This window comes from Ceratotherium simum, chromosome 8 (genome assembly GCF_057802395.1).
Source record: "Ceratotherium simum simum isolate JZ-2026a chromosome 8, ASM5780239v1, whole genome shotgun sequence".
In the NCBI taxonomy this organism is placed as follows: Eukaryota; Metazoa; Chordata; class Mammalia; order Perissodactyla; family Rhinocerotidae; genus Ceratotherium; species Ceratotherium simum.
In genome coordinates, this window is record NC_141907.1 from 61,655,292 (window position 1) to 61,681,509 (window position 26,218).

The following is a 26,218-nucleotide window of genomic DNA, read 5'->3' on the forward strand; positions in this document are numbered from 1 at the left end:
GTCTGTATAAAAGGTCTCATAGGTAAGATAGTCCTTTTTCTGATGATAGCATTTTATCTTCATTTGCCTATACAGGTTCTGTCCTTTTCCTCATCCCCTTCTATGTTTTTATTGTCACCAATTATCCCTTTTTGTATTGTAAGTTTGTTACCAAATTGAAGTGATTATAGTTATTTTTAATGCTTCCTTTCTTTATATTATATTACTAGTTAATATTATTATGTTTTATTATCTATTATTTATATTATAATTGTTTACTAACTTATTCTGATACAGAGTTGCAATTTTCTGATTCTTTCTCTTTATCATCTTGCTCAAAGCTTTGTATACCTTTGCCTTTTCATTTCAGATAGGAGAGCTCCTTTCAACATTTCTTGTAAGGCAAGTCTAATGGTGATGAACTCCATCAGCTTTTGCTTGTCTGGGACAACTTTTATTTCTCCTTCATATTTGAAAGGTAACTGCTGGATAGAGTATTTTTGGCTGACAATTTTTATCTTTCTATATTTTGAATATATCATTCCAGTCTCTCTTGGCTTGTAGAGCTTATGTTGAGAATTCTGCTGATAGCCTAATGGAAGGTTTCCTTGTAGGTTGTTTTTTTTCCCCTGGCTGCCTTAATATTCTTTCATTGTCATTGACTTTTGACGATTTTGTTATCGTGTGTCCTGGAGAAGGTCTTTTTATGTTGAGATAATTGGGTGTTCTGTTAGCTTCATGGATTTGTGTATCCACTTCCTTCCACATGTTTGGGAAGTTCTCAGCTATTATATTTTTAAATTAGCTCTCTGCTACCTTCTCTTTCTCTCCTTCTGGGGTACCCATTATCCTTATGTTGCTTTCTCTAATGGAATCATATAATTCTTGTAGAATTTCTACATTTTTAAAAAATCTTAGTACTCTGTCCTCTCCTACCTGCATCATTTCTAGATTTCTATCTTCAAGCTCACTAATTCTCTCTTCCATATGGTCTGCTTTATTTCTAATGCTTTCTTCATCTCATTTATTGAATTCTTCAGCTCCAGAATTTCTGTTTGGTTCTTATTTTAGAGTTTCGTCTCTTTGATAAAGTATTCCTCTGTTCGTTGATTATATTCCTGAGCTCATTGAACTGCCTGTCTGAGTTTTCTCGTAGCTAATTGAGTTCATGACGGCTCTTTTGAATTCCTTATCAGTTAGATCATAATCTTCTATGACTTTAGTTTCTGGAGAATTATTTTCTTTTTTGTGATTCCATGTTACTGTGGCTTTTTGTGGTGCTTGCTGAGTTATTCCTCTGTGCATTTGTCAGAGCAAACACTTTTCTTATTTAGATTTTGATTCAAACTTTTCAACCAGTTGGGGATTAGAGGTCTTTCTTTTGTTTTTCAGGAGGTGGCGCTACGGTGCAAGTTTTTGGTTTCTCTTACCCGAACTGCCTCTGGCTATATTTGAGGATCTGAACATTCCATCCTTCATCACCTCTCTTTGGGGTATTGCCAGTACTTTTGTCATTGCCACCTGCACCTCTGGGGGGTCACTGATGCCCTCCTGTTGCCAGTGTTGCTGTGGTTGCTGGCTTCGCCACAGGGCATACAGGGATGGCTGATGCATCTGCTGCACTGGGATTACCTGGGTCAGAAGCTCTGCCACCATGGCAGGGGGAGGGGAGGATGGAGAAGGAGGTGGGTTCATGGGGCACTGCCTCTTGCTGTTGCCTGTTGGTTTGTGGTTGCAGGTGCAGCTACACTTGGGATGTCAAGAGTCCTGTGCATGCCTCCACTGCTGCCACCAGGCTCTGAGCTGCGGCCAGGGGCCCAGGATCATGGAGCTTTACCTCCATTGCTGCTCTGCTCCCCATGGCTGCAGGTGCTACCGTGGCTGACTGGCTGGAGTTGCATGTGCACCTCTGCTGCTGCCCACCGGGTTCTCTGAGGCTTAGGGCAGCTGGCTCAGCTGCTGCGGCTGTTGGTCCAGAGTCCTGGGCATTGTCTCTGCTGTTCCCCCATTTAAAACGCCTCCTCTGTGTGCTCCAGTCCTCCCACCTTCATATATACTGATGTGTGGATCTCTTCAGCATCCTGGTATGTTGGACATTGTAGCCTTTGTTGAGTTATGAATGTTTTACTTGCTGTAGATTGAAGGGGAAATACAAAGGGTTCCTCTCCCGCTGCCATGATGATGACATGTCTCTCTTTTTCTTTCTTTCTTTCACTCTCTTCTGTCTGTCTCTCTTTCTTCATGGCACCAGTAGGGCAGGAAGACTGTGGATTAAGATGTATTGACAAATCCCAACACAGGAGGTCTCAAGTTATGCATGGTTCTTACTATAAAGTGTTTGAAGGCTGCCTGGTTTCCATATTAACTGTTTGCGTAAACTGCATAGTGTTAAAATTTATTTTATTGAAAATAATGTATTAAAATTAATACTGCATGCTTTCTTTTGTGGTAGGCTGTGCTTTTTTTTTTTTTTTTATTTATCAAATTTAATCTTAACAACCACTCTGTAAGGTGTACCTGTTTTATAACAAGCTAAAATGGCATTCTGTCACAAGATTCTCATTCAGGCAGTCTAACTCCAGAGCCTCAATCACTCTACTGTACTGCCTCTGTGGTTTGCTTTTGTCATCAGCCTCTATTGACAAAATCTATGACATCAATCAACAAATCAGGGCACCTGGTCATCTTAAATTAGTAGCATCAGTTGTCCCTCAGGAGGAAGCAGGTTCTCTTGCTTGTGCCTGACCGCAATCAAGATGAGTGTGTATCAGACAGGGACCTGGAAAGAAGCAGAGGATACACTCAGCTAGAATTTTGAAAAGAATTTAATGAAGGTTCTACGTACAGAGCTGTGAAGAAGATTAAAGGAACCAGTAAAGGATGTTGAGAGCATCCAGTGGGAAGCTGTTATCTCTCAGAAAGAGGCAGGGTAAGGAAAGGATGTTACTGGAAGCTAGTGATAAGCCCGTTACATATTAACAAAAATAACATTTTAATTAAAAATAACCATATTTTCTAAAACAAAAATAATTTAGTGAAAAGAGTAGCATTGTTTTACATTTTTGCAAATTTCTTTAATGTCTTCAATGTCTGGCTTACTAGAAGATAGCTAGACTCTCTCATCTACTGAATTTTAACTTGTTGCAATATTACATGCCATGTAGCCTCTGGGAAACTCATGAGAGAATGAGAATAGAAAAGAGACATCTTTTTTTTATGGTGAGGAAGATTGGCCCAGAGCTAACATCTGTTGCCAGTCTTCTTCTTTTTGCTTGAGCAAGATTGTCCCTGAGCTAACATCTGTGCCAGTCTTCCTCTATTTTGTATGTAGGATGGCACCACAGCATGGCTTGATGAGCAGTGTGTAGGTCTGTGACTGGGATCCAAACCCACAAACCCTGGGCCGCTGAAGTGGACTGTGCAAACTTAACCACTACACCACCGGGCAAGCCCCCATAATATCTTTTTTAAAAATTGTTTTTATTAATTTTCTTCTTATTACAACAACATTTGTTCAGAGAGGGACAAATAGATAATGCCAAAAGAAGAAAGATAAAATCATTCAGATCTGTGCCACTCTTTGCTAGCTATACCAAAGCAATATCTATAGAGTTTTCTTCATAAAAGGCTATGATTCAAGGATTTTATACCTAGTCAGGTGGTTTTTCACGTGTGAAAACAAGTATATTCTCTGATAGGCAAAGTTTCAAAAATTTTCTATGGTATGCAGTTCTCCTGGACAAGGTTTTTCTTATTTGTCTCTGCTGAAAAAAATGCTTGAAGATAAATTCCAAGTGACCAAGAAATGGTTGATGGTGCAGTGAGTGATCAAAATAGGTAAGCCAGAGTATAAAAAAGGCCAAGGGCAAACACTAGATACAGAGAATAGATTGGTGGTTACTAGAGAGGAAGTGGGTGGGGAGAGAGTGAAAGGGGTAAGGGGATACGTGTGTGGTGATGGATGGCAACTAGACTTTGGATGGTGAACATGATGTAGTCTGTACAGAAGTGGAAATATAATGATGTACACCTAAAATTTATATGACATTATAAACCAATGTTATCTCAATAAGAAAAAAAAAAAACTGAGTACAAATGATTAGCATTATCCAAGTCAGATGTCTTGAATTCCTCTCATTTCTCCTCCTGTTACCTCCCATTCCTTCTTTCCCACTTCCTCCCAGAACTTCCTTCTCAGATTTTGATGATACAATCTAGAAGTATTGATATAGATTACCTCATAATTATTGTTATATTATGTATCTTCTAAGAATGACTCTTATATTTGATTTTGGTTTGTAAACAGAAATACGACAGATTTTATATGTAATCCCTAATTATTATTTGTAATTATCAAGGTATATACAAAGATGTAGATTAACTGATTTAAGTGTTTGCCCTCAGCCTTTTTAAAATAACATCCTAATATTATTATGAAAATAGTTTTGACTTTATGGACTTCCTGAAAGTATCTCAGGGACCCCTAGGGGGTGGAGGCAGGGAGCGTCACACTTTGAGAACTGCTGCTTTATAATATAATATAGTATAGTATAGTATAATCTATGCTCATTCAACCCTTCCATAGTTGTTACACAGTGAACACTTAAGACTATGACCACAAAGCACATGTAAGATATTCAGTGATTATATGTATTAGAACCTTTAGTGCAAAATAAACAAAAAACAAAACAGTAATGACAAAAGAAATTTATGAAAAAATATAAATCATTCACAAATCTATCACTACTATAAATTAGAAAACCACAAATATTTGAAGCACCTATGAGTGTTCTAAGAGCATTATTCAGTACAACACATGCCAGCTATAGAAATGTGAAGATCCCTTACTATAAACTAGAAGACCCCTTTATGCAGATTCTGGTGAAAGCCCTTTGGTCTCTGGTGCTCTAGGCACCAAGAGTCCTATTTTACTAGCAAATATTGAGCATCCGCCAAGGTACTGTGCCATGGGTCCTACAGGAGTACAAGTAAATATGACATACTCTCAGTCCTGAAAAAGCAAGTATTGTAAGATAACCACTGGCTGACAACCAACCAAGGAAGCTCAGAGACCATCAAAGAGATCCCATGATTGCTGAAAGGAGTCTTGGGATCTCCCAGGAGAGGAAGACATCATAAGTGGATAAGAAGAAAGATGTGTTATAGGGGGGAAGTAAGGGAGAGTGATCCATTCTAAAGTGTATATATGTGTGGGATGCCTCAGGAAAGGATTATGGCAGGTAACTCGAACAGAGTCTTGAAGGATGAGTAGGTATTGGACAAGTGGGTAAAGGAGAAGGGCATTTCAGAAAATAACATGGAAATGGCAAATAATTGAATGTGACAGGAGTAGAGAGTTTCAGGAGGTGAGAATTAGCATTCAGTGAGATAGACTAAGCGATGTGGACTTCATTCTGAAGACAATGAGAAGGTATTGAAAGATTTTACAAGGAGAGGAATATCACATTTGTGTTTTAGAAAGTGTCAGAGAAAACCAAATCTAAACAATAGTTAAAATGGTAAAAACAGATTTTGTTCAGGAACACCTGTTGCAGTACGGGACAAGAGACCTCAGTATAGAACTGGGCTCAAGTCCAAATACAGCGTGGAAAAGTAGGGATTTATAGCCAAGGAGTTGAGGGGGGGATTAATGGATGGAAAATTATTAAGGGGGTAGGGTAATTTTTGCTAAACTGACCTAACAGGGTTCTTGTTGAAGGCAGCTCAGAGTGATCAGATATCACTGGTAGATGGTGGGAGATGAGGAATTTGACCAGATGTCAAGAGTGATCAGGTATCAAGGATAGGGGATTCTTGCTAAACTGACTTAGCAAGATTCTTGCTAAAACTGGATTCTGTAGAGATGAATGCAGAAGCCCGAAGGTTGAGGCCTAGTTGGGAAGAAGGTTCAGAGGAGCAAGCTAAAGCTTGGTCACGGAGAGAGTCTTTGTCAGAGGTTACTTTGGAGCACTGTTGGAGGATGGGAGACTGAGACAGGAAGACTAAGGAGGCTCTTACAGTAGTCTAGATAAGAGCTAGTTAGGCCCTGAACTAAAGCTTTAACCATAGAGATAGGAGAGAAAGAGATGAATTGAAATTTAATGTGATATGGATTGTACTTTCAGGTAATGTCATTTGGACAGCTGCTGAGTATAAATGGCAGGAGCTTCCGTATCTTTGCTTTGCTTCTCATTGTCTTTTTTAATAGGCTAAATGGAATATATATGTGTGAATGTATGAGTGTGGGGATATGGAGATATTTGTTGTTGTATTGGCATATATATTAAAGGCAATTTAGATGATTTTATTTTCAGAATCTTGTGACAGCTTGGGGTGTGATGAAACTAGGGCAGGTAGGCCATAAGTATATGGCTTTGTTGAAGAGAGGCCCAGGGTCAAGGTAGAGGTAGAGGTAGGGGCAGCCTTGGTCTTTTTTTGGAATTGCGGTGGATAACAAAGGTGAACATACTTTGAAATAGAGTGCTATGTTTCTGAACTCATGCATTTGGGAGGATTTTTACAAATATAGTAGTCCCCCCTTATCTGTGGGGAATATGTTCCAAGACCCCCAGTGGATGCCTGAAACTGCGGATAGTACCGAACTCTATATATACTATGTTTTTTCCTATACATATATACCTACAATAAAGTTTAGTTTATAAATTAGGCACAGTAAGAGATTAACAATAATAAAATCAACAGTTATAACAATATACTGTAATAAAAGTTATGTGAATGTGGTCTCTCTCTCTGTCTCTCTCAAAATATCTTATTGTACTGTACATACCCTTTTTCTTCTGGTTATTATGTGAGATGATACAATTCCTATATGATGAGACGAAGTGAAGTGAATGACATAGGCATTGTGACGTAGCATTCCAAGTGGGAAGGAGCAGAATGGCGTGAGATTTCATCATGCTACTCAGAATGGCACCAATTAAAACATGAATTGTTTATTTCTGGAATTTTCCATTTAATATTTTCGGACTGCAGCTGACCCTGGGTAACTGAAACCATGAAAAGTGCAACTGTGGTTAAGGGGAGACTGCTGTATGGCAGACTTAATCATTTGGGGGAAGAGGTAACATTGAGAGCACCATGAAGGTAAATGCGTTTCCGTAAGTATGGTGCGTTACCTCTTCCTTCTCATAAATCAGAGATTTAAATAAAATAAAAATGAATTTTATGAATGTTTTGTTCCATTTTTAATCAAAGGCTTTAGAAAAGATCTACTTTTAATTGATTCATTGTTGTCTCTTTTGGGAGGAGGAATCTTAAATATTGTAGTTCAATATGATGTAGTTCAATAGTGCATGTTATTCTATATTTTAGATCATCATTTGGTTTTCTTCAAACTCTTATTGACAGTCTGTCTTTGTGAACAATTTAAAGAAGAATGCTAAATCATGACTTATAGGCAATTATGTAAAGTCTGTAATTTACCTCAGGGTGTTTCCAATATACTAGCAGTTTATTGAGCAGCACCAAGCAACTACATCTGCGTTTATGGAGCCAGAATTTCCGGGAAGTGTAGTTATCCTTCTTTGGTACTTAAGCAAAACTATAGTTGCAATGTACATAATGATCTCAGTTTCAAATAAAATCTGCAGACAAAGCAAGAAGAAGCAACTAACATTGCCTTGCCCCCTCCCACAAATAACCCAAACAGTTGCATGTGTGCTAGTGTACTGTTTGTAATTCACGAATGCATTGACTGCATCGTAAAGATTTATATTTGTTAGTTCTGGAAATCTTGAAGAAACAGGTACTAACGAGGTATATTAATTCTTTTTGGGTATATTAAGTACCATACTCAATAGCCAAAAATAATTAAATATAATCTTTGCTTTTTTAGCAATATTATCCAAAAACTACTCGATCTGTTTAATTAGAGGAAATTATTAGTTAATTAGAAGAAACAGTTCTGAATTTCTAAATCACTGTGGGTATTTGGCATCTCAGGTTCTATAAGTTTAAAACTCAAGCTGCAGTTTTCTCTGCTAAACCACATCTTCCCCTGATCTCCCTATTCCTGTTAGTGGCAGTACTATTTTTTTAAACCTCAAAACCTCAGCTGCGTTTCTTGATTCCCTTCTCTGCCTCCATGTCAGGTTCAAATCCTTAGCATTTTCGTTGATTCCTCAGCTTCAACCATTACATATAGCTTATCACTAAGTCTTAGTGATTCTCTTTTTGCAATATAATCCCATTATATTTCTGTTTTCACCATTACCACCTTAGGTTAGCCCTTATTATTTTTATATTGTGGTAAAATACACATAACGTAAAACTTACCATGTTAACCATTTAAAAGTTTGTATACAATTCAGTGGCATTAGGTACATTCACAATGTTGTATAATCAACACTTTTGTCTAGTTCCAGAACTTTATCACCCCAAACAGAAACTCAGTATCCATTAAGCAGTCACTTCTCATTACCTCCTCCCCATTGCCCCTGAAAACTGCTAATCTGCTTTCTGTTTCTATGGATTTGCCTGTTCTGGGTATTTCATACAAATGGACTCATACAGTATGTTGCCTTTTTTGTCTGGCTTCTTTTACTTGAACATAATGTTTTCAGGGTTCATCCATGTTGTAGTATGCATCAATATTTCATTCCTTTTTATGGCTGAATAATATTCCTTTGTGTGTATACACCATATTTTCTTTATCCGTTCATCTGTTGATGGACATTTGGGTGTTTCTACCTTTTTGCTATTGTGAATGGTGCTCTATGAACACTTGTGTACAAGTTTTTGTTTGAACAATTGTTTTCATTTCTTTTGGGTATGTACCTAGGAGTAGAACTGCTGGGTCATATGGTAATTCTGTTTAACTTACTGCCCTTATTACTTTTCAGACCAGTATTTCCCCAATTATGGGAAAGTACTGGGGGCTTGCTGATAACAACATTTAATATCAATTAATTGTTCTCTTTTTAACTTCAGTCCCTCTGATTAGATCATAGAGAGTCTCAATTTGATATTAGTATGGCTTTCAAACACCTCACCAAGTATGTTAATCTCCCTTTTAACAAATACAGAGCAGGCCTGAGGCTTAGAACCTTTGGCATACAGTAGTATCTAGTTGGAATTTAGTATTTTTTCATTGTATTTCCTTTTATCGTTACGTTTTATTTCTATAGTAAGTGATACTTCACATGTACAGTAGTGAAAGTTTGCTTTTTATGTAAATGTAGACAAAATAAAGGTGGTACATAGAATTTTCAAAATATACTGAAGATTGATCAGAAATATGGGAAAAATTTGTAGATGGTATGAGAATGCCTTAAAGTTTGGGAAATACAGGCCTGAGCTAAGGTAACATATTCCCTTTCCCAGTCTTTCCCAGTTCCCATCAACCTTCTATGCAATTCCCAGAATAATTTAGAATAACTTGGATAGGGTCATTCTCTTGTTCATGAATGTTTAATGAATCCCCATTTTATAGAGAGTAAAATTCAAGGTTGCTTAGCTAGACATTTGATGTCCTTCATCCTTCATTCCAACCAAACCAATCTAATTATTATTTTCAAAGTTCACTGCGTACTTTCCTACCAGTGTGCATTTTTTCATGCCATTCCTCTGCTGTAAGTTCCTTTTCCCTTAATTTCTATTGCCATTCAGTCATTCCATTCTCAAAAATTTATTGAGGGTCCATTATGTGCCATGCACTGTTCTGTGGCCTAGGACTACAGTGGCTTTGTTATTGAACTTACCCTTGGGGAGAGCAGATATTAATCACAGGAGTAATTCTTTAGTTACAATTGCAATAATAGTGTGATGGAAAAGTAGAGTGTGTTAATAAAAGAAACAAATAGGACAACTAATCTAGTTGAGATTGAAGGGGTGGTTTCAAAGAGGACCTGTTGCAGAAACTGTCACTTAAGCTGAGATCTAAGTGACTAATAGGCATGAGTGAAGAAATGGGCAGAGGGAATAGTATGTGCAAAGGTACTGAAGTGGGAAGGATCTTGACTCAGGTATGTTAATTCTTTCATATGTTTATTTTGCCATGAAGAAATATAAGTATTTATTGTCTTCTCAATAATAATCTACTGAGGGCTGGCCCCATGGCTTAGCGGTTAAGTGCACGCGCTCCGCTGCTGGCGGCCCGGGTTTGGATCCCGGGCGTGCACCGATGCACTGCTTCTCTGGCCATGCTGAGGCCACGTCCCACATACAACAACTAGAAGGCTGTGCAACTATGACATACAACTATCTACTGGTGCTTTGGGGGAAAATAAATAAATAAATAAATAAAAATTTAAAAAAATAATAATAATCTACTGATCTATATTACTTTACTTTTTTTTAAAGTAAAATTATTTTTTAATATCAAATTTATCAGGTAGTTCAACTCAGTGATTTTTTATTTTTAAAGATACTCCAAAAAAATCAAATATTAGATCCAAGTCTTAGACTATCCAGGGAATTTATATGGAAGTCTCATTTGTATATAGAAATTTATATAGATTTATGATATGTAAAATATATTTATATTATATACTTATATATATGTGTTTATATTATACATATTTATATTATATATCATAGTATAAATATATGATATAGATTATATAGATTCATATACAAATCCCCTGAATAACATTTTGGCTTCTCATTGTTGCTTGTAGGCACCAGTCAAAAAGCCAGTCAGTAAGAGGGCCTGTTAGGTTCCAGACACCCTCCTCTTCTATTTACTTTTCTGTCCATTCTCTGATCTGCTTTATGGTTTGCTCTTGGATATCAATGGGAAGGATACACAAAAGATACATTAAAATTATTCTTTTGTTTTCAAATAAAAAAGAAATACCTGATTGTTTTTCTGGTAATTCTGTAACAAATATTTTCATTTTTTCAAATGTATAGGTGTTTATATAAAGAGTGCTGTATCAGCTAAGGTTTTTGGTTATGTGCAGAGAAACCAACTCCAGCTAGCTTCAGCAGAAAAGGAATTTAATTGGTAGGTGAAGAATCCAGAGGAAGACTGAAGAATCAGGCTTGGAAAAATGGACAAAAACCTAAGGGAACTAGGTAGCAGGAAGGACTAGCCAAAGTCATGCTACGGAAACACATGTTAGGAAGCCGTTACTGTAAGACTTAAACTGCTACTACTGCTACTTTAAATAATTTTCTTACTGATAGCATCTTCGTGGTGCTCGCTGGAGTTCAAAGTGTGTAGAGTAGGATCGGTCTGGCTGAGACCTTGTTCTGGCTGCCAGGGAGGATCTCCTTCCTTTAGCTTCTCCAGTTTGGCCTCCTACCAAGACTCACATAATAAGGGGTTTGCCCCAAGTAAGAAAGGGGTTTGAACCTAGGAAGACCCCTTAAAAAAAGACAGCTGTCCTTCACAACTACCCATTAAAACATATTTCTAAACAATTCTGTGTGATGACAGGTAGCTGTATGCTTCTTGAAATACCAGGTAAAATTGCTACAGGCATCTCAAATCTCTGGAAAACATATGATTGTTTTAAGAAGGGTTGTGATAGTTTATTAGAGAAAATTATTTTGATTCTTTTCAAAGTAAAGTATTTTAGATAGGCTTGAGTTTTGTATAGGCATGACTGAAAAAATAGATTATGTATTTTTCTAAGAAAAGGAATCACAGAAAGTAAAGGTGATTGCCAGATTGCATATATATTTATTTTTCAACATTTTTTTCTTTGATAGACAAAAACATTTTATATTTAAAATGTGTCCAAAATAGTGCTGTAATTTATAAGAATAGATAAAACCAAAATGCACAGTAAACATACATATATCCTAATTGCTTCAAAACATCTCAATAAAAAAAAACCAAGTTGTTAAAAAAAATCAAATTAATACCAGAGCTACTAATTCAGTTATGAAATATTTACACTCTTACCAGTTTCCCTTTGCTTATAATTTTTTTCATAGAAAATTTCATGAATTGCATCCTTTTTATAAAGCACAATGATGTGTAAGAACTTTTTTCCTAGGTATATATGTGCTATATGATTTTTGGGAAAAGAAATGTGTCTTTACATTAAAAATTATTTGAGGAATGTTTATTACACACATGGATGATGCTTTTGACTCACAAGGTCTTGAATCCAGTAATAATGTCTCCATTGTAACTGCAGATTGTAATGTGGAATATAGATCAAGTACAGACAGATAAATTCTAGAGACAGAAATGTTTTTATAGTCACAGCACAATAGTTAGAAGCATCAAATGTCCTAGTAGCTTTCCCTAACCTAGAATGGCATGAATATACATTGCAACAGGCAGGAGAAAGTCAGTTTCCGTTTGCAGAATTCTTATCATTTCAGTAGTGACAGTTAAACTTGTTCTAGATTTTCAAATCCTCTTTTCCAGGACTTCATACATTTTGATATTTTAAAAAATTCCTTCTTTCAACTTTCTGTAATGAGAAAATGAGTTTTATAAACTTGGGCTGTTCTTGTTTCCCGGTGATTAAGAGTTGACATGTAAAAACATAGCAGGAAAGGGAGGCTAATTATAACCAAAAACCCCTTATCAAAACTTCACATAGGATCATAGCAGAATCTTTCTACAATTGTTTAGTTTATTTTTTCAAAAGATCTGTCTTGGATAAAACAGATTATAAAATGGAAGTAATCTGGTAACCTACCTTGATTATAACGTTTGCTTGCTTCGATCTGGGATTTAGGCATCTTTGTCCTTTATTTGCTTTCAGGGTGATACTATTAAAGGAAGATCCAAAACAACCTTCAATTTTGGATGGAAAAACATAAGCAAAAAACCCGTAAAAGCCTCCACCATTGTCATCTTTAGAGAGTTCATTACTTACATCACTTCTATTTTGTCACAGTTGTTACTTTGGTAAATTATGGAGACTTTCTCAATATCTGCCACTCTCACTGCTTTTACTCCAGGGCCTATGCAAAGACAGCGTCCCCCTTTGAACATGGGGAAACCTAGAACAGATTATAGCATCAGTCACTAATGCATCTGATTGCAACAGGTGGCTATGGTTTATAATCCTGGTGAAGAATGTGAGCTGAGTTTTCATCAAGGGTAAAGATAGTCATTTGTCAAATAGCACTTGACACTGCTTTTACTGGGAAAGGAGCTTAAGTCAGATGTTGATGAGCTTCTCTTTAAATTTGTAAGCAAACCATTAAAGAATAAAGGGAAGCATGAAAGAAGTTTATTGGAGATCAAGCTTATTTGCCTCTTGCTTTTATGCTCACGAGTTTTTCAGGAAGCTAATAATGTTATCTCAGATAAAATCTTGTTAACAGACATTTAAAACTATTGCTAGAGGCTCTTGCCAGATTTTGTAGCCATATCAAAAATTCCATGAAGTTTATCATCTCTAGTTTCAATAATCATCTCTAGTGCCTTAAACATTTCCATTTCCAACATTTTCTGCCAAAGCTGTAGTTACTTCTAATGTGTGAGGTTAAATAAAAATTTAGTATATCTTTCAGAATAAAAGTGGAAGAAAAGACATTTGAAGCATTAGAAAAGAAATATGTAGGCTGAGAAGTAAAAAGTACCATATACCTTGAACAATCGTAGCGCAGAATATCACAGCCAAGACTATAGCCATGCCCTTCACGAAACTCATGTTTGTCTATTGCTGCTGCTTCAGCTTTGATACTCTTCTTGGAGGGAGTAGAAATGCTGAATGTGGAAGAGAATTCTTAATTGGCATATATAGGGCATTTTTATATACCAACAATCCTCTTAAGTCAACAGGAATTTCCCTCCTTGAGTCATGCTCCTTTCTTGCTTCCAAGAGTTTCTATTTTGTTCTCATCTAAATATCACTGTCTCTTCCTATTTCTTACAGTGTTGAAAGTAAAAGGAATGTGAAAGCACTTTGTAAAGAGTAAAGACCTGTAAGATATGGAATAGTGTATACCCAGATGGGAACCAGATTTCTTAAGGTGGTATTTCCTAGAAATGTATTTAATTATTGGACTGCCTGGGCAATGGAACTCGATTGCTATTCATTCTTTCATTCAGGAAGATTGCCTTCCTGTTTTCAGTCTTTTCACCCTCCATCCTTCACGTAGCTATACGAAAGAACATTCTTAAAAAAACACAATTTTTATCATCTTACTTTTGCTTTTAAGTCCAAACTCTTATCATATATGTAAGGCCTACATTATTTGACATCAGATGACTTTTATTTAACCTTATTTATATTTTTGCCACCTATAATTGCACCTCTAAAGAAGTCTCCCTATACTTCTGAATTTATATCCATTTCTTTTTGCATGTTTAACTACTTTTACTTTATATATACTTTAGCACTTAAGTACATAAAGTTGTATGAGTTGTGGATTTAAAAAAAATAATCCTTTTTTCTCATGGTGTTTTTACTTCTTAGATTCTACTTTGATGTAACTCCTATTTTCTTTTTATTTATGTTTACCTTTTCCTCTTAAGCTTTCTGAATCTATTTGTTTTAAATGTGTCACTTCCAGACACTTAAAAAAAATCATATCCAAGGGATTTTTTGTGTGTGTGTGTGAGGAAGATTGGCCCTGAGCTAACATCTGTGCCAGTCTTCCTCTGCTTTGCATGTGGGACACCGCCACAGCATGGCTTGATGAGTGGTGCGCCCGGGATCCGAACCATCGAACCTCGCCAAAGTGGAGCATGCAAATTTGACCACTGTGCCACGGGGCTGGCCCCCAAGAGACTTTTACTGGGTGAATTTAATTATTTACTGTATAATTGGTAATTGGTAAGCTTTTTAAAATGCTTGCTATTTCTTTTCTGTCTTTATGTTTTCTTTGGTTTCTTTCTACATTTTGCTTATGTGATTTGAAAGGAATACATTGTTTTACATTTTGCCAATAATCTTCTTTTTGTGTGTGTAAGGAAGATCAGCCCTGTGCTAACATCTACCAATCCTCCTCTTTTTTTTTTTTTTTTTTTTTTTGCTGAGGAAGACTGGCCCTGGGCTAACATCTATGCCCGTCTTCCTCCACTTTATGTGGGACGCTGCCACAGCATGGCTTGCCAAGCCTGGGATCTGAACTGGTGAACTCCGGGCCACTGCAGCGGAGTGCGTACACTTAACCACTTGTGCCACCGGTCCGGCCCCCTTGCCGATAATCTTTAAAAAATATTTTATGGGAATTTTTCTAATTATATACATCAACTATAAATAGTATCTTCTGGTTCCTCTCTTTGTAAGATGAGAAAATCACTGTTACTTTCTTTCGAACATTTCTTCCTATTTCTTAGTTTTATTGGTATAACCTGGGAGTGATAGCTAGTTTACTATTTTCAGATGATTATTTTACGTTAACTTCTCTTTTGAGAATTATCATTTACATTTTATCCTGAAATCATATATTTAGACATACTCTACATTTAAGTTCTTTTAGCAACCGCTACCAGTCTTTAAAACCTTAGTCTTTATTTTAATTAATCTCAAAGTAGCTGGAATATTTTTCTCTCTTTCTCATTCATTCATTCGTTTAACATCTGTGATTCAAGACTTAATTTTCCCACAGGAAAATGGGTAAAGTAAAAGGAATATGTGCTTAGATCTCATAAATCCTAATCCGTTATTTTTTCTTTATTGCTGCTTTTCATTTTCTTAGTGTTAGAAACACAGTCGAGCATGGTTGTTAACAGTGAAGGCTCTGGAGTAAGCCCATTTTCAAATCCACGCTCTATTGTTTACTAGCTGTGTGGTCCTAAGCAAGTTACCTCAACTTTTTGAGCCTCAGTTTTCTCATCTATAGATAATATAAATATTATACTATAATATTTATAATTTATGTATTTATATTTACATTATAGAGATAATATAAATGGGGATAATGTACCTTTTTCATAGGGCCATTGTAAGCTAAGTATTAAAAGCAGTAATTCATGTAAATCATTTAGAAGAGTCTCTGGCACTCAAAAAGTGTTAAGTGCTGTTATTATCATCTCTAGTATTTTAGTGTTCTTTCCTAAATTGACATACCACATCTAACTTATTTTGGAGAGTTTTTCAGCATTAGGACAAGCATAACCACTTAATAAAAGATTGGATGATATTGTTATAAGGTATGAAAAGTACTTTAAATTAGAATAATTTTGAATGTAAAAGTAACATACTAATCATGAAAATCACTTACAGAAGTCCAATGCAGTAACACAACAGCATGGTTCACAAAATATAGACAAAGAATAGTGAATATTTCTGTTTGCCACCTAAAGTTGTGCTGTCTTGTAGCTTTAGTGTAAGACAATCTCTTAAACAGTGATTCTTGATTAATTAAAAAAAAGAAAAACCCCTGGAAATTGACATTCTTAAAAATATTTATGCATGAACTAGGACTTGATAAATGTTCCAAATGTTATACTATTCCAAACAGGCATAATTGAGATTTACATAAAACATGAACAAACTCGCTCTTCCTTTTGCCTTCATGTGTGAATTACTACTTAACTGGGTAGAAAACTCATGGGTTAGAATTTTCTCTTTCAGAACTCCGTGTATGTTGTTTTATTGTCTTCCTTTGCTACAATTGTAGTACATAATGTTGTAAAATCATTGGAAACTAACTAGTTTTTTTCCCCTTTGGATACACACACACATTTTTCACATAACAGTTTCCATATCAGACTATGCCAGGTTTCTGATTTTTCTGTGTGTCAGGATATATTTCTAAATATTCTAGGCAGAGGTAGAGGAGAAGACAGGGAGAAGAAAAAAAATCCTTCCTCTTCCTAGACCATCCAATAATCTATAGGGAGGGGGTTACTGCTTGCATGGGTAGGGTTATCCCTACCCATGTGGATGCAGCCTTTTCTGCTTTTCCTCAGAGCTAAATTGCAGTTTGGATGCTGAGGAAGGTTTATTTCTTCATTCTTCACTTCAAGTCCTCAGGGAATAGATCCAAAATTATGCAGAGTTGGGAGAGGGATTGGTTTTCTGCTTTAAGCTTTTTACCTCGTTTTCTTGAACCATACAAAAAGCAAGCCTAATTAGGCTCTGGCAGGTGCTAAAATCGACGCTCTCTCCTTCCTCAACACTCTCTCCCTCTTTACTGCTTCTTCCTCGCAGAGTCTCTTCCTTAAAGTTTACAGAAAAGCACCACCCTTTTCTACAGTAGTTCATGTGCTCATTCATTTATTTAACAAATATTTATTTTAGGTGTCTGTTTACATGCCTGGAGCTCTTTTGAATATTGAAGATAGTGCAGTGAACAAAACTAACCAAGTTCTTTCTTAGGTCTTGCAAATGTTGCAGCTTCCTAACTTATTGTAGAAGCTAGTCTGCCTGATTTCTGCTGGCTCTGTAGATGTGTGTTTTTAGGACTATGATTTCTTCTGGCCTAAATACTTTCTAATATCACATGATGGGGATTAATTTCTTTCAGAAAATCCCCTCATCTAGTGAGCTTGAGAGATCTTTCTATTCATATAATATGGTTTCTCCAGCACTTTCCTCTCCTTTCCTGAATCCTTTCCTTCCTTTAAGTTTTGATATCTTCACAAAGCTGTCAACGATTAAGAGGCATAAACTGTGTCAGAGAATCAAAAATGTTTATTTGGGGTCTTAGGAATTGCAATTTGGGAGACACAGATTCCAGTAGAAACTGAAATGTGCTCCAAGGAGAACAAAAGAGGCAAATCTTTATAAAGGCAAAAAGAGACAAATTCCAGCAAAGTTAAGTAGGTTGTTTTGCAAGATTTGTGATTGGTGCTGGTGACATCTGTTACTTCTTGGCTATATGTGATTGGTTGCTAAGGCCATTTCTAAGGCAGAAAGTTCTTATCTATGGAGTGAGCATATTTCTTGGAAGAAAGTCAGGATGATAGCAGTGAAGCACAGTTCAAAAGTTTACATTCCACCTAGGTAGAGACGTACATAACACCCCACTTGCCTAATGACCTCCTGGCTCCATTTTAGGTGCCCTTGACATGTGGGACTCCATTTTGTAATCACCTTCCACAAAGCCTCCTTCAATATATAGTGATTTCTTCTTCTAGCTTTATAGCACTTGCTGTCTTGTCTAGCTTTATCCAGTAGAAATATATTGCAAGCCATGTGCTTAATTTTAAATATTCTAGTAGTTACATTTAAAAAGTAAACAGGTGAAATTCATTTTAGTAATATATATATATATATATGTGTGTGTGTGTGTGTGTGAGGAAGATCAGCCCTGAGCTAACATCCATGCTAATCCTCCTCTTTTTGCTGAGGAAGACCGGCTCTGAGCTAACATCTATTGCCAATCCTCCTCCTTTTTTTTTTTTTTTCCCCCCAAAGCCCCAGTAGATAGTTGTATGTCATAGTTGCACATCCTTCTAGTTGCTGTATGTGGGATGCGGCCTCAGCATGGCCGGACAAGCGGTGCGTCGGTGCGTCGGTGCGTGCCTAGGATCCGAACCCGGGCCGCCAGTAGTGGAGCATGCGCACTTAACCACTAAGCCACGGGGCCGGCCCAGTAATATATTTTATTTAATCAAAAACATGAAAAAAGTTATCACTTCAACATATAATGAATATAAAAACATTAAATGAGATATTTTACTTTTTTAATACTAAGTCTTCAAATTGGACTAGCCACATTTCAGATGCTCAGTGACCATATTTGGTTAGTGGCTACCATATTGGACAGAACAGGTCTATTTATTCATTTAGCATATTATACTTCCTTGATACTGTACTTAATTTTAAACAAAGATGGGAATGGAGAGATGGAGAGATACTGTGCTTTTTTGTTTGTTTGTTTTAGGAATTTTTCTAAATTTCCCTAGTCCTTTTGTTCTTTCCCTCTTCACTAAGTCATTACATCTCATTGCTCTCTCTCTGATTAAGCAGGAAAAAAATAAAGCTGCATTCCGTGTCTTTTTAATAGTGCTTGCCTCTTTTTTGGTTGTTTCTGGAATTGGACTGTTCACCAACTCAAACCATTTTTTCCTTGAATTTAAAGGAAAATCCCAGGAAATGAATCTAGTTTCTATAATTAATCACTAAAGACCCTTCCAGCTTAAAAATTTCATAGTCTGTGATTCATCTGAAGTTTTAATTATGATCCCAAATTATCCAGTTAGTGCAGAGTTTAATGTCTTCCCACTTGAAAATATTTTTAATGCCAAGCATTTAAAGATAATTTCCAACCCACCATTCAGTAAGTCTCTGAATCATATATTGCCTTAAAAAAAGGGTACTATCAAGAATATTTTTTCCAGTTAAATTAGTGAAAAGTGGGCTAGAAATGGAAACTAACATTTTCATTTATTATAAATCAGTGTAATGTAACAGAATCCTATTGTTTTGGGTTTGTAGAAGGCAGATGACTCACTCCTGGGGAAAAGGTTGCCACACGTGTAATAGGCACCTAAAATAATGTGAATAGACTGAACAGGTTGATATAGATTCCTTAACTCTTAAAAATACAATAGTACAGTACTTAGTGCTCTTCTATAAAGGGATTAAGGCATTTAGGGAACTGCCAGTGGATTTTTTCAGGTACCCTTAATGGAATACTACTGTGATTTTCTTATAACATTATTAAAATCCTCTTCCCAGAAATCAGAGAAATTCTCAGGCTGTATTCAAGGCAGCCATTAGGCATTGGGCAAGGCTATATTCTTTTCCCCCCAAACTTGGAAAAAATTGTATAAACAATTAAAAAAATTATTAAGGCTGTAGGGGAAGAAGACATATCCTTTACCCTCTCTGGGTCCTTTGTGGCTGGGCTATGAATTAAATTGACATGAGGCAGAATAACAGGAGAAAATCAGACAAAGCTTTATAACGTGTACGTGGGAGAAACCCAGGCAAAACTGAGTAACTCGCCAAAATGGCGGAGGTTCTCATCTTAAATACTATCTTCAGCTAAAGACAAAGGAGGATGTTGGGGGTGGAGGAAGTCAGCTATGGGAGATTACCAGACAAGCACGCTAAATAAGAGTAAGGTTAATATACAGATTTAAGTCCTTGTCTTCCGCATTGATGAGAGTTTCTAGAGATAAGGTCATCCTCCCTTCCTGGTACAGAGAGGGAGATTACCTTTACAGGTGGAGATTTCCCTTACAAATGTAAATGTCTCTTACAAAGGGTAAATTCTACTTTTCAGAGCTTCTCCCATGTCTGCAGTTTTTAAAAGTAATGATCCTCATTAGCCCAAGATGATCCTTAATGCCAAAGAGACACATTTTGGGGTGGCCAATTCTGATCCCCCACAAGGCATTAAGGAATAGTGCATTTTTGTGTGTGTGTGTGTGAGGAAGATCAGCCCTGAGCTAACATCCCTGCCAATCCTCCTCTTTTTGCTGAGGAAGACTGGCCATGAGCTAACATCCGTGCCTGTCTTCCTTCACTTTATGTGGGACGCCGCCACAGCATGGCCTGACAAGCGGTGCATCAGTGCGTGCCCGGGATCTGAACCTGGGCCGCCAGCAGCGGAGTGTGCCCTCTTAACCACTGTACCACGGGGCCAGCCACCCAATAGTGCATATTTTACTACTGTTTGAAAGCGTTCCAAAGATACTGTGAATTTTGAATAAGGATGTTTCTGAACCTATATATAATCTCTTTTGGGATTTTGACATAAGAAGACATTTTCAAAAGCTGTACCCTGCTGATGCAGTCTGGTATTTGAGAATGAGATGTACCTATACCAGAGCTACCTTTCCTCTCCTTGTCACAATGCCAGAGGAATGGAATCACAACCTTGGCACACCTTGTGTGAAAGATTACTGAACGCTGTACCAAATTTCTGATGCTAAAGGAGAGACAGTTAATCCGTACTCTGAAAGATAAGCACAAAGAGAAGAAGTAAGCTTTTAGCTTCCAGTGACTGAAGATTTGAAAAATAGTTACTGACAGTTGAATTTGCTTTGCTTTTTAACTGTTTGTTCATGCTGGTCATATACAGGCTACCTATATCTTGTTCCTGGAGTTGAATGGTTTTCCACTGTCTTAATTAAATTTATTGCAAAGGAGAGGATTTCCTAGAATAGCTAAGCTACAGGTGATTTATTGAATTACAGCTCTTTCATTTTCTTGGAAATTAGTTGATTAAGATTTCGATCTAGGGCCAGCCCCGTGGCTTAGCGGTTAAGTGCTCGCGCTCCGCTGCTGGTGGCCAGGGTTCGGATCCCGGGCGCGCACCGACGCACCGCTTCTCCGGCCATGCTGAGGCCGCGTCCCACATACAGCAACTAGAAGGATGTGCAGCTATGACATACAACTATCTACTGGGGCTTTGGGGGAAAAAAAATAAATAAAATTATAAAAAAAAAAAAAGATTTCGATCTATCATTCCTTTTTTGAAAAGAAAACTTAATGTTTACCTTTTTGGAAGGAAAGTTATAAAATAATCATTATTTGCTTTTTTTAACCTGACAAAGCACAGTATATAAATGTTGTTTGTTTTATCTAGAACCAAATTTACTTGCTGGAATGTTACTTTTTGCCAAGTTCACTGCCAAGCTGATTTTATTAGAGTATAATTAACAAGTGTCAAGAGAGAAGCTACTTGATTTGTTTTCACAGTGATTCAGAAGGAAAAAAAGAACATGGGTTTGAAAATGAGTTACTTTCCTTTGGAATTTTACGTAAAATTTTAAAACCTTGTATGTTAAAATTTAGAACACAGAAGAGGAAACAATCAAGTTCTGTTACTTCATTGAATAGATTAACCCTCTTTTCCAAGTCCTCTATATTCCTCACAGAATGTTTGCTACCATTTGCATGTATTTGAGCCAGGAGCAGTGGGTTGTACAAAGCAGCTTCAACATCACCATAAACTTGAGAGAAATCGTTTTTCTTACAACAAAGGCAGCTGCGTGCATGGCCTTATATTGGCCGCTTGGAAAGTGACTGCAGTCTACAACTGCCAGGTCAATGTGGATGTTCATGTTAATTTTCCAAGTTGGGAAACAACATGCCTAGTGTTTGGGGTTACAAACGTGTGAGAGATTAGTAATGAGCAACTTTACAAACTACTAATTGAAGGAAGCCTAATTCAATAAGGAGAGGGAAAATTGTACAGTAGCTTCACTTATCATTAGTTTATTTCCTCTGCTACTCAGAGAGGCTGGAGGATAGGGGAAAATAGATCTGGCTGATATTATTTCAGGGCTAGTTGGAAGGACTGTACTGTATAAAAGCATCTTGCCTGGAGAGATGAGTCCTGCTTTTGAATGTTAGAGGAGCTAGGTGTGTAAAGTATGAAGCTGCATTGGAGTTATTTGTGTGTTTTTTTTAATAGGATAAGTAAAATGGCCATTTATAAGGAGCATTTCAGTATGCATGGCTTGCCAGTTTAAACTAAGGGTTAACTATATGCAATGTTGTAAATAGGAAATATAGTGAGGAATGTTAAAAAAAAAAAAAAGACTGGAAGAACATTTTTTTGTTAGAGATATTTTATCTCTTATTATTGTGATACTTAGAATAAATGACTTTCTTTTGGATTCATAACAAGAACAACTGTTTTAAATATTTGGATAAGCTATGTATTATTTTTATTTTGTACATTATGCTGAATGCTATTTTCATTTTTAATAAAAATCCAACAAAACAATATTCTCATCTTTCCTAACTTCCTGATTCTACCTTAGAAGCATACACAACCTAGCTTACTCTCTCTGTTTCTTGCTTCTTGTTCTTACTTTTAGTGTGTGGGTAGGTGAGCAGTAAGAGGTGTGGTCAGGGAAATGTGTCTCACTCCTCAGCTCTGGTTTCCTGCCTCTCATCTTGCATCTGTACCAGTTGGGGGCTGATGGAGACCATAATAATTGCTGTCATTTGTTGGATGCCTGCATTTGCCAGGTATTTGTACATATTGTCTCACTAGTCCTCACAGAAAGAAAGGGCACCACTATCCTCTTTTTAAAGAAGAAAACGAGGCTTCAAGAGATTGTGTAACTCTTCCCCAAATCATTTAACACATTAGTAAGTAGCAGAGTCAGGGGACAGAAGCAGTCAAAAAGCACACACAAGTTCTCTTCTTCTGTGATGTAACAGTGAAGTGAAAGACAACCTCAGAGGTCTGACGGTATAATGCCCAGACCCCAGCCTCCCTGGAAAATAGAAAACTCAAAAGAATATTGGAGTAGAGGACTAAATATGGAACAATTTGAGATAAATAGAATCTGAGGGTCCTAGTGAGAAAGCAATTAGGAAAGCTTGAAAAAGTCTAGAGCCCCATTTAATTTATATTTCATGAAATACCAGGAGAATGACTATTGTGAGACTTTTTAAAACTTGTCCTTTATTAGTAATGTTTATCCTCTATTTCCTCATCATGACTGCAGCAGTAACCCTTAGAAAACTTCAGAACAACTGATGCTTATTCCAGGGTTAGAGAAAAAGAGAAGAAGCCTGTGTTCTTTTCTACAGTTAGCTGAGGTGGACAGAAACTCTGGTCTGAAGCAGTAGCTGATGTCAGTGCAGTAGGCCACCAGGAGGTCAATCTCTGTCCCTGGGAATTTATACTAGATGAAGGCCTTAGATCCTTCCAGGGGAAAGAGAGAATGATAGAGAAGGAGGCAAGGAAACTGCTTTAGGACATCAGTACTAACTATCACAGTGCTGCTCCCCTATTCCCATCCCTCCGTCCCACTACCTTTCTCCTTTTCTCTAGCATCATTCTGAATCCATTCTTAGATTTCCAGTAGCTAATCTCTCTCCTCATCCCAGGACCCCTCCATTCCAGAACCCTTGAAGTTTGAATTTACATATTTGGAAGGATGCCAAGGATCTGCCTACCTAGTAGATGGAATTCTGTTAAATTAGTGGAGGGAGACTTTTACTTATGGAGTCTTCCCAAAATCTGAATAATGTGCAAAGTCCAGAGCTGAGTCTGGAAAGCCAGAGAGGCATGTGAACATATTGCCAAAACCGAGGGATCCAGAAATAGGTCTCAAATTGCCAGGAATCCAGAGTTAGGGAAAGAGAAAAGAGAAGCAGTTTTAGACTAAGGGAATAGTAGGCCTGGGAATTGCCAAGAACCAGCATTATTGTTTAACAGCAGCAGAATAATGGGGTGTTGGATGTGTTTAGATAGGTGGGGAAGAGGCAGAATTCTTGTTTCCCATCAGGTCGGGGAGAGAGTGAATAAGAGAAAGAGATGTATTACTGACATCTCAAGAAAAGACCTATAGTACATTTCTCATTAGTAAAATAATACGTATTAGGTTAGTTAGTTTCTAGGTTAGCCTGCTAAAATAGAGTTACCTTGGGGCCGGCCCGGTGGCACAAGCGGTTGGGTGCATGCGCTCTGCTGCGGGCCCGGGGTTTGCTGGTTCGGATCCTGGGCGCACACCGACGCATTGCTTAGCAAGCCATGCTGTGGCAGCGTTCCATATAAAGGGGAGGAAGATGGGCATGGATGTCTTCTGTCCATAGGCTCTGTCATGAAAAAAATCATCTTGGTAGAAAATAATGGGTCTTCAAATGAACCTTTGAATTAGTTTCCATTGATAAGTGGGAAACTACCTGTAAATTAGAATTAAAGAAAAGTTAGCCAAACTTTGGAATGTTATCATGGCTTACAGATATTCATTAAAAGGTAAGTTACTCTTAATTTTTAAAAAGTAAAAAAGTAATACTGACACTTTTGAAGAGTACTGGTCAATTATTTTATAGAGTGTCCCTCAATTTTACGTTTTCTCATAATTGGAATGAGGTTATGCGGTTTTGGCAAGAAAACTACAAAATGCTCTTATGACCTTTTCAGTGTATCATATCAAGGAGTTCATAATGTTGATATGTCTAATTAGTGATATTTTACTTTGATCATTTGGTTAAGTTTCTGTCTTCCAGGAAGAACTATCACAGACTGGGGGAGACTAAGGAAAAATAACTAAATGCACTGTGGGTCCAGATAGGATCCTAGAAAATGACATTAGTGGAAAAATTGGAGAAATTTAAATAAAGTCTGTAGTTTAGTTAACAATGTTGTACCAATGTTCATTTCCTGTTCTTGATAATTGTAGTATGGTATAAGATGTTAACATCAGGGGCAGAGGAGTGAGGGAGATAAGGATACGCTGTATTATTTTTGCAACTTTCTGTAAGTCTAAAATTAACTCAAAATAAAAAATTAATGATATCTAATACTTACATAGTGTAGGATCCCAAAAAGGAAACCCAACTCCAGTCTCGGGAAGGCGCGGACCCACAGACACAGGAGACCGAGCTTGATGCAAATGCAAGAGGTTTATTAAGCGGAGCTCCGGGTCGACACGTATCTCTCGCAGGAGACAGAGGGGTCGACCCCGAACCTTAAGGGGCAAGCTCTTTTATAGGATTCGGAAGCATAAAGCGGGAAAAGGTTGGCGCGGTCTTACATGATTGGCTAATTTAAAACATTTAAACAGTTACATTTTATGGCGCGAATTGCTGTGGCGCGAAGCAATTATCAGGTTACACACACGCGTCCCCATCTGGACCCCCTCCACCCTGACCCGCCCAAACTTATCCCTCTGGAGCACTCTCTTGTTCTCAATTTTCCTCGAACAGTTTAGGGTGAGTCTTCCATGAATAGAGTCAGTCAGGATCGATAAACGTTCCCCCTTATACCAGGAATCCTTAGGGTGTGGAGGTGCCTGTCTCTAAGGTATTAACTTTTAAATTTTTAATATAATTTACTTCCTTCAATAGTGCCTACTGTGTGTACTATCTTCATCTATTAACTCTTTGATTCCTCTCAACAACTCTGGGAGGGGAACTATTATTATCCAGTTGACAGATGAGGAAACTAGATAAAGAGAAATAAGAAACATGTCCAGTGTCACATGGTTGTTAGTTACGTAGCTAGAAATGCTACTGGATATATACCCAGGTTCTTTACCCACTACACAAGAGGGGCCAAATAAAACTGGAACACCAGGCTTATGGCAAGGAAAGAGGTTTTATTTCAGGTGATGTTAGCTGGGAGAGAAGAGCTTTCAAATTTGTCCCATCTCCCCAAAAGATGGGAGGCAAGGGGTTTTCAAGGTTGTGAGGAATGTAGCTGCTTGTAGGGAGGGCGAGCCTGTGGCTTTGCTGGTCAGCACTTTCCCATCAGCCTGTGTTTGGCTTTGTGAGGCTGCTGGCAGGGAGGAGGATGGTGAGATAAGGGAATTGCCGGTGGGTGTCCTTCAACTGTCTGTGTCTCTGTGGTGGATGGTGGATTCTGGTGCCAGGAAGCCAAGGAGTTGAAGGCTGAGAAGCTTTGGCTTCTTGATATCAGTTTCCCTGTGGCAAACTCAAGAACTGGTAATTAGCCAAAACTTCAGTGGGAACCTAGCTTGAGGCCA

At 37.4% G+C, this 26,218-nt stretch overlaps 2 protein-coding genes across 3 annotated transcripts in view; one reads left to right on the top strand and one right to left on the bottom strand.

Annotated features, from left to right (window-relative positions):
• ART3 (ADP-ribosyltransferase 3 (inactive)) overlaps positions 1-26,218 on the top strand; it is a 125,046-nt gene that overhangs the window by 30,144 nt on the left and 68,684 nt on the right. The window lies entirely within an intron of this gene.
• CXCL11 (C-X-C motif chemokine ligand 11) lies at positions 12,240-13,565 on the bottom strand. The gene is made up of 4 exons (XM_004430849.3): positions 13,502-13,565; positions 12,783-12,909; positions 12,603-12,675; positions 12,240-12,371 (listed from the first exon to the last, which is right to left on the bottom strand). Exons 1-4 carry the CDS (start codon positions 13,563-13,565, stop codon positions 12,330-12,332), a joined length of 306 nt encoding a protein of 101 aa, XP_004430906.1. The 3' UTR covers positions 12,240-12,329.

Bases quoted from the DNA above. Each gene is read 5' to 3' on its own strand.
- CXCL11 (XM_004430849.3), bottom strand. From the start codon at position 13,565: ATGAGTTTCGTGAAGGGCATGGCTATAGTCTTGGCTGTGATATTCTGC. The intron at 12,676-12,782 runs GTAAGTAATGAA...TTCCTTTAATAG, and splicing joins TGTGACAAAATAGAAGTGAT to TATCACCCTGAAAGCAAATA. The intron at 12,372-12,602 runs GTAGGTTACCAG...TTCTCATTACAG, and splicing joins AAGCAAACGTTATAATCAAG to AAAGTTGAAAGAAGGAATTT.